This window comes from Puntigrus tetrazona, chromosome 22 (assembly GCF_018831695.1).
Source record: "Puntigrus tetrazona isolate hp1 chromosome 22, ASM1883169v1, whole genome shotgun sequence".
In the NCBI taxonomy this organism is placed as follows: domain Eukaryota; kingdom Metazoa; phylum Chordata; class Actinopteri; order Cypriniformes; family Cyprinidae; genus Puntigrus; species Puntigrus tetrazona.
Window position 1 is genome coordinate 16,467,000 of NC_056720.1, and position 11,692 is coordinate 16,478,691.

Sequence of the window (11,692 nt, forward strand, 5' to 3'; positions counted from 1 at the left end):
ACTGACAAAATATCCAATAAAAAATACACAGAAAACAGCTGCTACTTAAATTATTAAGTCTGTATATATATATATATATATATATATATATATATATATATATATATATATATATATATATATATATATATATTAGTTCAAATTTTATAGAAATTAAATAAATTATATATATATATATATATATATATATATATATATATATATATATATATATATATATATATATATAAAACTCTATGTTAAAATGGTAAGTTTTACAGTTTTACTCTGAAACTATCTTTTTGCACGTCTAGATTTCTCCCACCTTGCAGTCTTTTAAAGCAACCAGTCGTCAGCGTCTATTTGAACAAAAAGCTGCATGATGATGTTGAGCCGTGATGCAGGGATGAGGGATGATGTTGAGGGATGTTTCTTCCTCAGATACAGCAGTCAGCCGCACGCCGACGGCCTCATGATGGAGCAGGAGGACAGCTTCTGGTGTCAGGCCCTGGAGGACCTGGAGACCTGCGGCCAGTCCGAGCTCCTGAGAGAGATCGAGGTAAAGAGTGTGTGTGTGTTTCTCTGGAGAGGGAGTCTTCTGATGCAGTGAACACAATCACAAATTAAGCATCCAGAAAAATAATAATAATAGACCTTTGTTACATTTCAAGAAGCTCAATGGAGACTACTGCAAATATATATATATATATATATATATATATATATATATATATATATATATATATACACACATAAAACAAGTTAAATAACAAGGAATAGTTGTATAAATGTGCATTAAATGAAAAAAATCTCAAATGTTTAAGAACGATAATTTTACACTTTTAAGAACTTGAGCTGACCATCATCACAATCTGAAAAATGACCAAATTAAAAAGTGCTGTCAAACTATTAATCACAATATTATATATATATATATATATATATATATATATATATATATATATAGAGAGAGAGAGAGAGAGAGAGAGAGAGAGAGAGAGAGAGTACTGTGTAAAATAAAATAATAATCCTAATAATAAAAGTAACTGAATGAATAACAGGCCCGTCCAGGGTTGAGCAAGGCCGTCCCAGTAAAGCCTGTCAGATTGCGGTAGTCTGCCGTGTGACTCAGATCTGGTCTTCAGGATGATTAACTGCTCTGTAAGAGTACACCTCTTTTTTTGGCCTGTGTTTATATCCTTACGTTACTTACACACGTTCTGTAGTGAGAAAGTGCAGCTCGTTCTCGTCAGCGAATCACTACCGTGTTCGTTACCGCAAAATCACACAGGCCTCTGCGTATCGGCCGGTGGCTCATTTCACGCCTGCTTGCTCAAAACAAAGAGCTCTGTTCTTACACAAGCGAGAGCAGAGAGTTAGGAAAGCATGGGGAAGTGTTTTTATCAGATGTTTGATGACACTGACCGGCGAGGTCAGCTCTGGACGACACGCTTCCTCATCAATACCTGACTTTCTGTTTCCGTCGAACACAAAAGAGACGTTTCGTCTCTTTCTGCAGTGAATGGCACTATTATCCATTAAACATTGAATAAATAAATACATGAATCTCAAGATAAATGTAAATAAACAACCAATAAATATACAATATTAATAACTGGAATAGTGCTTCAAAACGCGTTGTACTTATTATTATAATAAGAATAAATTATGCACGCCCTCATCTGAGCCCTAACACTATAATAAAGACACGTGGTTAATTGATATTACTTTATGTATAAATAGACCGTAACATAAACCTTAAAATAAACCAATAGAAATTTAGCATTATAAAATAAAGCAGAAAACAAATAAAATATAAATCATAGATTAAAAACCAAGGCAACTGTTAAAAATCATCATTTCATTGAAATACTGAAATTCTGAAAAATTTAAGCTTAGTAGAAATATTTCAGAAACAACTGAAAGCATGAGTAAATTAAATGACAAATACTTAATCGCAATTATTATTATATAAATATAGCATTTTTATGTTTGCGTCTAGTCATATCAATTCAATTTTAAATATATGGTTTATATAAAATGACAGAACGTTTGGTAAACTGGAAAAGAAAAGCCTTTTTTGTGTCGTACAGAATAAAGTCAGTCATACAGGCTCGCAACATTTGATCATTTCTCACATATGTGTGTGTTTGCTTAATTTAGCTTTTTCAGGAATGCTACCAAAATTTGTCACAAAAATGCCTTATCGTTCAAAAAAGGGTGTTGCAATGCTGGGAGGTCAAAGGTGAGATAAGGCCGGTCTAAAGGCAGCATAAAGTTTAATAACTAAAAGTAAAGCAAACACGAGCAAATCAGGAAACACACATAAACTCAGATCAATGAGGCTTATGATCAACCGGTTCTCGCTGGAAGAAGAGAAGAAGTCATCGACAATGTACTGTAGGTTAATGAGAGATTAAAAAGGCAATACAAGAACTAGATGAAACGGTGTTCAGCACAAAGGAGAACTGCTGCTCTGTGCTTTCTGAGGGAAATCACGTATTACTGTAAGTCTCTAATTATGTCATGAAGCAAAGTGTAATGAATTACAGCTTTCCAAGGAATCTGCAACTTCTAACTGTGTTTTGAATGTCATTTCAGAAGTGGTTTGAGTTGAATTAAAGTTGAAAGAGTCACGTTTCACTCTCCTCTGGTTAACAGAGCTCTATTGAATGGGGTAATTGATTGAAAGGAACACGCCACTCATTTTGAAAATTGGCTCGTTTTAACTCCCCCAGAGATAATAAGTTGAGTTTTACCGTTTTTGAATCCGTTCGGCCGATCTCGGGGTCTGCACTTTTAGCATAGCTTAGCATAGACCATTGAATCCGATTAGACCATTAGCATCGCGTTCAAAAATGACCAAAGAGTTTTCCTATTTAAAACCTGACCCTTCTGTAGTCTTATCATGTACTAAGATCATGTGATTCTCTAGGCCGATGTAACTAGGAGCTGTACTCTCATTGTGGAGTAATAATTCTGTAATGTAGGAGTATAGTTCTTAGTTATATCCAGTGCTGGGGTAATGTGAGTTACGTAATCAGATGGTGAAATACAAAAAATTACGCAAACCTGCAAAAAGTAAACTAGTAACACAAATGTATTTAATCCTGTTTTATTAAATGTCTTCGCTGCTGCCTTTTGATGATCTAACTCAATCATACTAATAAGACTGAAAATGACTCTTCAGCTCTGCTTCTTTGTTTTTATTTGCTGACGAGCATCGAACCTTCTTTCCCTGCGTTCTACAGCATAGATGTGGATCCATTTTTTCTTCATCTTGAGGTTTGTTCATACATTTTTTGGTGTGAAAGGGCTACAAACAGATCTTATTATATTAAAAACAAAAACAATCAAGCCTCGCTCATATTTAAAAAGTAACCTAAAAGTCATTTAAAAGTAATGTAATGCATTACTTTCCCTAAAAAGTAACTAAGTAATGTAATTAGTTTAAATGGGAAAAAAAGGATCGCTAACGGTCTAATCCGATTCAATGATCTATGCTAAGCTACAGCTAAAGGGGCTAGCGCCGGAGATGGTCTGAAGGGATTCTGAAACAGTAAAACTAAACTCTTTAACTGTGAGGGAGTGTGTTCCTTTAATGACTCCCGGTTATAACCATGTGGCCTTAAAGGCCCTTTCACATGACAGGAGTTCAACGCACCGGGGAGCGTTAGCTTGAGAGAAGACAGGGATCAGTGTGTGTGCTTGTTTCTCACTCGCAGGCGTCGATAATGACCGGCAGTGCCCTGAGTCTGGGTGTAGAGGGTGGAAAGGCCCACGGCGACACCGTCAACCAGCCTCACCTCAGCCCGCTGAGAAAAGCCCCGCATCTCCTCAACGAAACCAAGAACAAGAGCACGCTCCGCATGTCCGAGAAGACCTGGGAGTCCCGGAGGATCAAAGAGGAGATCCAGGACATCCTGTCTCCCACACCGCTGGAGCTGCACAAGGTGGGAAACATAGACACTGTAGGTGCTTTCATGAGCTTTAGAACGAAATCGTACCTTTCAAACTGAAGCGTTTTATTCTCCCTGTAGATGCTTTATGAAAATCATGCAAAACTAGTAAATTGTCAAAGGCACAGGTCTGTCTCATCAGCATGGCCCCGGTTTAGTTTTTAGATTTATTTACTTTTTGCTTCTATTTGTTTTGTTCATTTTTATTGTACGTTTTTGTTCTACTTTGCATTGCTGTTTTTTGTTCTTTGCTGTGTTCTTTTCGGATGGCCATTGCTTAACCTCAGCGTAACCGTGGTTTATTTCCAAGGAAAGCCGGGGCGTATTCCAGAAAGAAAGGTTCATTTACCATCTGCTTAAAGATCTGATTAACCCAAAGCTAGCTTTCTCAAGGTCTGCTTCTAAAAAGCCGTGGGGAGTGAGTTCATTAACACACAGTATGTTCAGTCTAGAAACCAGCACCAAGAAAAGTGTGCCATGCTGCTTCTTTCTTCTTCTGTTCAAAGGTTCAAAGGAAGTAGTGCATATCGCCACCTAACTGCAGTTTAATCTTTAATCCTTGAGAATACATTTGTTTGATGCAAATGATATATAAGAAATGTATTTTAACAATAAAGTTCATATAAACACATACACACACACACACACACACTCATACACACTCACACACACTCACACACACACACACACACACACACACACACACACACACACACACACACACACTCACACACTACACTCACACACACACACACACACACACACACACACACACACACACACACACTCTCTCACACACACACACACACACACACACACACACACACACACACACACACACACACACTCTCTCACACACACACACACTCTCTCACACACACACACACACACACACACACACACACACACACACACTCTCTCACACACACACACACACACACACACACCTGCTTTCTGGAACACCCCCATGTTTTTCCAGGAGTTTCTCTGTAAGTTTGTTATAAAGTGTTGCTGTCTTGTTTTGTTTATTTAAGATTACTTCAGATTTTTTTGCTTTTTTTAATTTTATTTTGCTTAATGTTTTTATTTTTTTTAATTTTGGTTTTATTTATGCATATATGCATTGCTTTAGTTATTTTTTGCTTTTCATTGATTTGCTTAATTTTTTGTCTTGTTTTTATGATTTTTGTTTCATGATTTTTGTTTAAACTTATGCAAATAACTGCATGCAGCTTTACAAAATCATTTTTCAAATCTGATTTATTTATACAAATTTATTTATACTGCATCGGATATTAAGGATATAATATCCTGAATATTTGTTTCTCAGGACTTTTTTTAGTGGACAATATATATATATATATATATGTAAAGCCCAAATACTTATTTGTGAGCTGTTCCTTTAAGACTTCAACACCATCTACTTCACATATTTAGAACAAATTAGCTCATGGTTAAATTGTTGTAATAATTTTGTGTTACACACTTGTAGGTGACTGTGATGAAAGACCCCGAGAGCGATGACTTTGGATTCAGCGTATCCGACGGTTTCCTGGAAAAGGGTGTTTACGTGAACATGATCAGACCTGAAGGTCCAGCGGACCGTGCTGGACTCAAACCGTACGACAGGATCCTTCAGGTGCCTCTTCTCAGATCACCACACGCTGCTCTCCCTCTCTCCGGCTACATGATCCGCCCGGCTCAGTTAAATATAAACTCCTTTGACTCGTCCGGTTAAAAAGTGATTGGACTGGATCTTCTGCGTGGTTACACAGCACTTGTGGTCAAATCTTAGAGAGCTAATCTGCCACACTTCACTGACGGGGAGATGATTAAATCAGCGTGAAGATTACTCTGTTAACCACAGCGGCAGCCATCGGTGCCTGCTTCATGCTTGTTTTCATATTCAGTAATGGGTTCAGATTAAGCCATCGACATGAACATTAACATCATGAACGAAAAAAAAATTCGTAGAACACTGAAACCACAAAGTCAGTATTTTTACATTTTAGGAAGGAAAAATCAAAATATTTTGTTATTAAATCCTCATTTGTTGGTGCTTGTTCAAACATGTTCTCCTCTGAAGACCAGTCCAAACTAAGAAGTTATAACGCTGATGATTCATTTTCAAGAAGATTCATTAGATTTTTATCGTATTTTTAGCTTTATTTTTGTTTATCCTTTCATTGTAATGTCTTGACGAGGTCTTCCTGTTTTCCCTGCAGGTGAATCACGTGCGGACGCGAGACTTCGACTGCTGCTTAGCCGTGCCCCTCATCACCGAGGCCGGAGACAAGCTGGAGCTGGTGATTAGCCGAAACCCGCTAGCCCAGCCGTCTGCCGCCCAGCCCCACGACTGCCATCCTCACTTCCACCCCGTGGGTCAGCCCCGTGAGCAGCACACCAGCACGCTGGACCTGTGACCAGAGATCGGAGCGCTCCACAGGATCTGAGCCACTTCTTTCTTTCTTAACAGAACGAAGCAAAACAAAAGAAAAGTCACCGAACTACTAGAAGGCATACCCTGAACACGGACAGGATGTCCTGTCTTTTCTTTACTGCGGAGCCTAGCGTGTGACAGCAGGGGAAAATCTCGATAGAATGGCCACAAAATAAGAATTCGTTTTCATGACGTAAACGCTTTGCACTGATTTGGTTCACGTACTGAATCATGACCTCCGCCATGTTTTACTGATTCGTCACTGCATTTAGCAAGTCGTGGCCTCATTATTTTAGGAAATCATGGTCATGTTGTAATAATGGGTTCCCTTGGTTTAACAACATCACGCTCATATGCTACGGATTTCTTCCCTTGTTTCAGTTGTTTTACTGATTTGTTTCCTTGTTTTATTTGTCGATTCATTTTCTAGTTTTAGTAAGTCGGCTCTAATTCGTTCCCTTGTGCATTCAGCTAAAACATAGAAATTTAATTTAATTTTTAATTTGTGGCCAAAATATCGATTTTTTCCCCCTTACACTCTTTTCATTTCATTTTCCTTTCTTTTTTTTCACATAAAAACATACTGTGTACAAATGTTTACAAAACTAAAAATAATTCTGCTTTTGAAGTAGATCGCCATTAGACGTAAACGTTCTTTAAATGTTTCGTATGTTTCCATGTTCAGTAGCAGTTTTTACTTCCAAAACAAACTAGGAATTAGTCTTTATTTTAGTTTTAGGCCTGGATGAGTCACTGCAGGAACACCTTCAGGCACACATTGTCCTTTCTCACAAACACATACACCCTACTATAAACAGACAAAACACCACCGTTCTTTGTTCCCTAAACGCATAAACAGTATAGACTCCCTACAAATAAACTTAAATCTGCCTCTGTGTGAGACACAAACATACACACAAGCGCTCCGGGCCACGAGTGCCATGACAACAATACACACGGTGACTGCCTGCTGCTGCTTGATATCACCAACAAAGACTTCACCGCTGACCAATCAACAACACTTCCTAGCAGTATGATGCACTTTCCATGAATCTGGTATATTTTAGTGTGACATTATTTCAAAAGACAGAAAATCGCATAATACAGACACACACGCATATATATATATATGTCATGAGGTTGTTTAGATATGTTACATATTATATAACTCAAAATGGAAGGCACATAGTTCTAAACACACCACAGATTAGTCATGCTATTTCGCACAATGTGCATAATTTTATCTTATTTATTTTTAGTTTTTAAATTTTATCCACCAGAATCAATATTTAGCATTTTGTGTTCAACCCTGTTACTTTATAAAATCCCAATAATAATAATAATAATATATATATATATATATATGTATTTATATATATATATATATATATATATATATATATATATATATAAGTAAAAATAACAAGTAAATAATATTTCCATAATACTAATGTTAAGCTTGATAGTTCAACTCTGTTATTGTAATAAAAATTTTCAAACAAATGTATTTGAATTAAAATGATTTGTCAAATGCAGTTATTAATAACTAAAAACCAACATTTGATCCCAAACGAGTTGGCCTCTAACGAGAAATGGCTTAATTTCGGCAAAGTTTTATAAACAGGGTTGAAATATAAAATTGCTGGAAAAATAAAACCAAAAAATTAGACCAAAATGAATAATCAATATTTTCTGAAGGAAAGTGACTGCGTACAAAAGTGTGCAGTTTTACCCAGTTTGTGCAAAGTGCATTTGCTCAAGATACTTTGATGAGAAACAAGAACGTGTGATAATGACAAGCACACACTTGATTTGTGACTCCCGTTTAGTGCGCGCGTGCTCTAGTACGTACTTCCATTCCCTCAAACGGCCACCTGTACACTCATGCACATGGAGTTTGACTTCATTGACATGTCATTGACTTCTTGAAAGCTTATCGTAGTAAGTACAGTGGTAGCCCTACTCTTCTCATACCTCTGTTGATCTTTTAACACCAAACTGCTGCCGTAATGTAGCATTCGCTCCGGTCCCCGCCAGCGTCCAGGCCTCAAGGGCACGTTCTTTCACCCTCGACTGTCGCCAGGCTGCCATTTACCCACCACTGGCCAAATATTACAAATGTTTCCGCCACAATCTATTTCGGACACATCAGTTCAGAAACGTTTGTAAAGCCATCACACCGTACTTCAACTCGTGTTCGGCCCCCAGGTTTCACGAAGGTCACGTTTCTGTGGACATGTGCAGTCTATTAACCTCCACTAAACATTCATGTAGTGTTGCACCGACGGGAGATTTATGGTATCCATTGAATAACTCTTGACAACTGAAAGGGGAACTGAGGACGTTCAGTGTTGTCTGTTGTGTGTCGTTTAGGTCATGGAGTATTCTGCTGCTATGAGAACCCTCTTCTGTGGGACTGGTTAAAGCGGTTAAAGTGCACTGGCTTGAGGGTGTGTCTGATCCCTTTGTGTGAGTTTGTAGGCTCTAGATATATGGAATCTGAATGTCTTTGAAGTTTCTTGAGAAATACCGTTGGGATGCCTCCTGACTAGGTCTGGGAATCAATAACCGGTTTTATTCTGCGAACTGGTTACATTTTTTTTGCGTATGCAAAAGGAACACTGTGTTCTAAATACTCTAAAAAACAACAACGTCTTTAATTGGGTTTCTTGAAAAGCACCGTTAGGTTGCCTCCTGACTAGATTTGGGAATCAAGAAGCATTTTTATTTCAGAAAATTGTTCAATTTTTTGCATGGGAACACTGCGTTATAAATAGTCTAAAAAACTAAAACATTGTCTTTTAATTGGGTTACAATTCCAATACACATTTGGAACAGACCCTACACTGTACTTTTGCAACTTGATGGACAAGGTCATTGTGAACTGTTGTATGAAGCCGCATATTATAATATACACACACACACACACAATGCATTTTAATAAATGACGCCATATATTCTTAAAAATAAAGGTTCCAACGTAGGGGGCTTTACAGTTTGTTAGTTTTTTATCTAAAGAACATTTTTATGGAATTAAAAATTTCTGGACATTACAGTCTTCTCACGGACCATCATTGTGAATAAAGAACCTTTATTTTTAAGAGTACGAGTCAATAATGACTCAAATAAGTTTGGTTTTGCGGTTAAGTCCTCCTTCAAAACACCAAAAAGTCACTCACATGGACTGACGAGAGCTGCTGTATATTTGTCTTTCTTGGTTCTTGCGTATGGTTATTAAACCATAAGCAATGCTCAGCTCAGCTATACCCTGTTTTTCCCTCGTTCAGGACTTCCTGGTGTGATTCGAGCCCTTTTCCCACACTTTAAAAGTCTGATTTTTGGGGTTATTTCTCCTTCAGTGTGGTCCTGTCCACACCAAAACACTTATACCCTGTAATTATTTGTGGATTAGGTGAATTTATTTCCTCACCCTGCAGTCTTTACTACCATGTTGGAAGCACAAGCAAAATCTATTTGCAGTCAAGTAGAAAGCACTCATTGTTCTACAAGACTTTGTTGAACAATCCCAGTCTCTGTTCAGGCCCATCGCATTAGGAGTCTACCCAGGGCTTGCTCCTAGGCCCCTTTAAGTTTTCGTTTTTTTCCTCCCCGCTACCTTCCTGTCAGTTGCGTAATTCTCCTAACTGCCTCCAAAAGCTGACTACAAAAAAAGAGGACCTTTATTTTATGTGAAATTACTTTATTTTGGGTCTACTTTGTGGTAGAACACATTTTGTCTGCAGGACATCACATTGCAGGCAAGTAAGCGAGGTCTCAGAGAAAGGGACGGTTTGATTTCGGAGATGTTTCACCATGGTATTGTTCAGTGTAAGTATTTTAACATGTCGTATGTACTATTCCAGAAAGCAAGGCTATGGGTTCCTTTTATACGTGCAATATTGAGACCAGAAAAGGCTTTTAAAAGGATTTTACATAAGCTTTATAAAGCTCCAAACGTGTTCATCCCTATGCATTTTGAATTCCTGATTAATGTATGCATTGATATTAATGTGTATTTTTGAATGTGTAATATGAAAGTTCTATTCTCTGTACAGTATTTTTGTATGAACTCTAAACCTTGCTGTTTCCACAGCGCATTTGAAGCACAACGGAGAAAGAGAACCAATAATCAAGTCTATTCTTCTTTGGCTAGACAAACCCATTCCTAATCGATACAGGAATGTGCTAACGATATCCTTTTCTAAAACAACTGAATAAAAAGAGGTCAAATGCACCAGTCCGAGTCAAGTTCAATGCGTCCGAGCACTTTTCATGCATTTCTAAAAACAATCTTAAGTTCGGAAAACAAATTACTTACACAACTTGTTACAACAGGCCTTTTTTTGGATCTTGCATAACACCTTTGTTACAGAAATCGTTTCTATGTAAGAATGATTTAGCAAAAAAATCATTTTTCCTTCTGCTGAGGCTTACGGAAACAAGTTTCTATTCGATAATAAGGGCTTTCTCATTTTTTCAAGCAAAGACCTCAAGTGAAGTAGTAATGCCATCTAATGAGATCACAAGCCTGCTGAATCAACAAAAAATGCTTTATGAGGCTCTGAAATGAGTAAATAAGTCTTTGAAAGACTTTCAATATGTCACATACTGCAGGCGTCACGAGGCGTCACGTCCAAGTAGTGCAGAGGTAAGGCCTGAATCCACCCGCGTGTCCGTCTCTGATTTACTAGCGACATTATTCTCCCGCTCAGTTGTTAAGCAGCCAGCGCTTTGAAGATGTTCTGTTTCATCCTTTTCGACACCTGAGAAACAGAGAGGGCTATTTTTGAAAGTGAATGGTGGGTGTTGAGCAGGATCACTTCATGCTCGCCGTGTGAATTATACAACCACTTTCAATGGAGACCGAAGGTAATTTGTGGAACTTGTGTTGCATAACCAAGAGTTTTTCAGTGGCCCTAAAGGCAGCTGTCAAACAGCCAGTTTTTTGTGACTTGTGCATGCTTGAACTTGTACTGGCAGCGATGCTCAACCAATCAGAGCGTGCTTCAGCAGCATGCTGTTGCTATGGTGATGTTCTCATGCCAACATAAGTTCTGGAGTGTTGCTGTGGTTCCAGGTGAAAACTTCATCTGTATTTGGTATTTCACTGAAGTATGGATGTAGACTGATATGGGTGGATGAGTACTGATGACATAGAATGGGACACACAGATAGATGATAGGTAGATGGATTTCGGGGATTCTCTGTGCTGTGTTTTTGATCAAATATAGTTTTCGAGCGTCACTGTGGTAGATTAGTTTGGGTGTTGATGTTCTGGCATTTTTACAGGATTGTCACAGGATGCTAATCCTGT

The 11,692-nt window shown here is 37.9% G+C and overlaps 1 protein-coding gene across 2 annotated transcripts in view; it reads left to right on the forward strand.

Annotated features, from left to right (window-relative positions):
* The window catches only part of grip2b (glutamate receptor interacting protein 2b), a 95,427-nt gene extending 84,815 nt beyond the window's left edge, over positions 1-10,612 (forward strand). For both annotated transcript variants that reach the window (XM_043222445.1, XM_043222444.1), the window contains exons 21-24: positions 421-538; positions 3,705-3,950; positions 5,431-5,577; positions 6,164-10,612. In XM_043222445.1, the coding sequence (XP_043078380.1) occupies positions 421-538; positions 3,705-3,950; positions 5,431-5,577; positions 6,164-6,361 (709 nt within the window). In that variant the 3' untranslated portion in view covers positions 6,362-10,612. The remainder of the gene's footprint in view (positions 1-420; positions 539-3,704; positions 3,951-5,430; positions 5,578-6,163) is intronic.
* Positions 10,613-11,692: the final 1,080 nt, after the last annotated feature.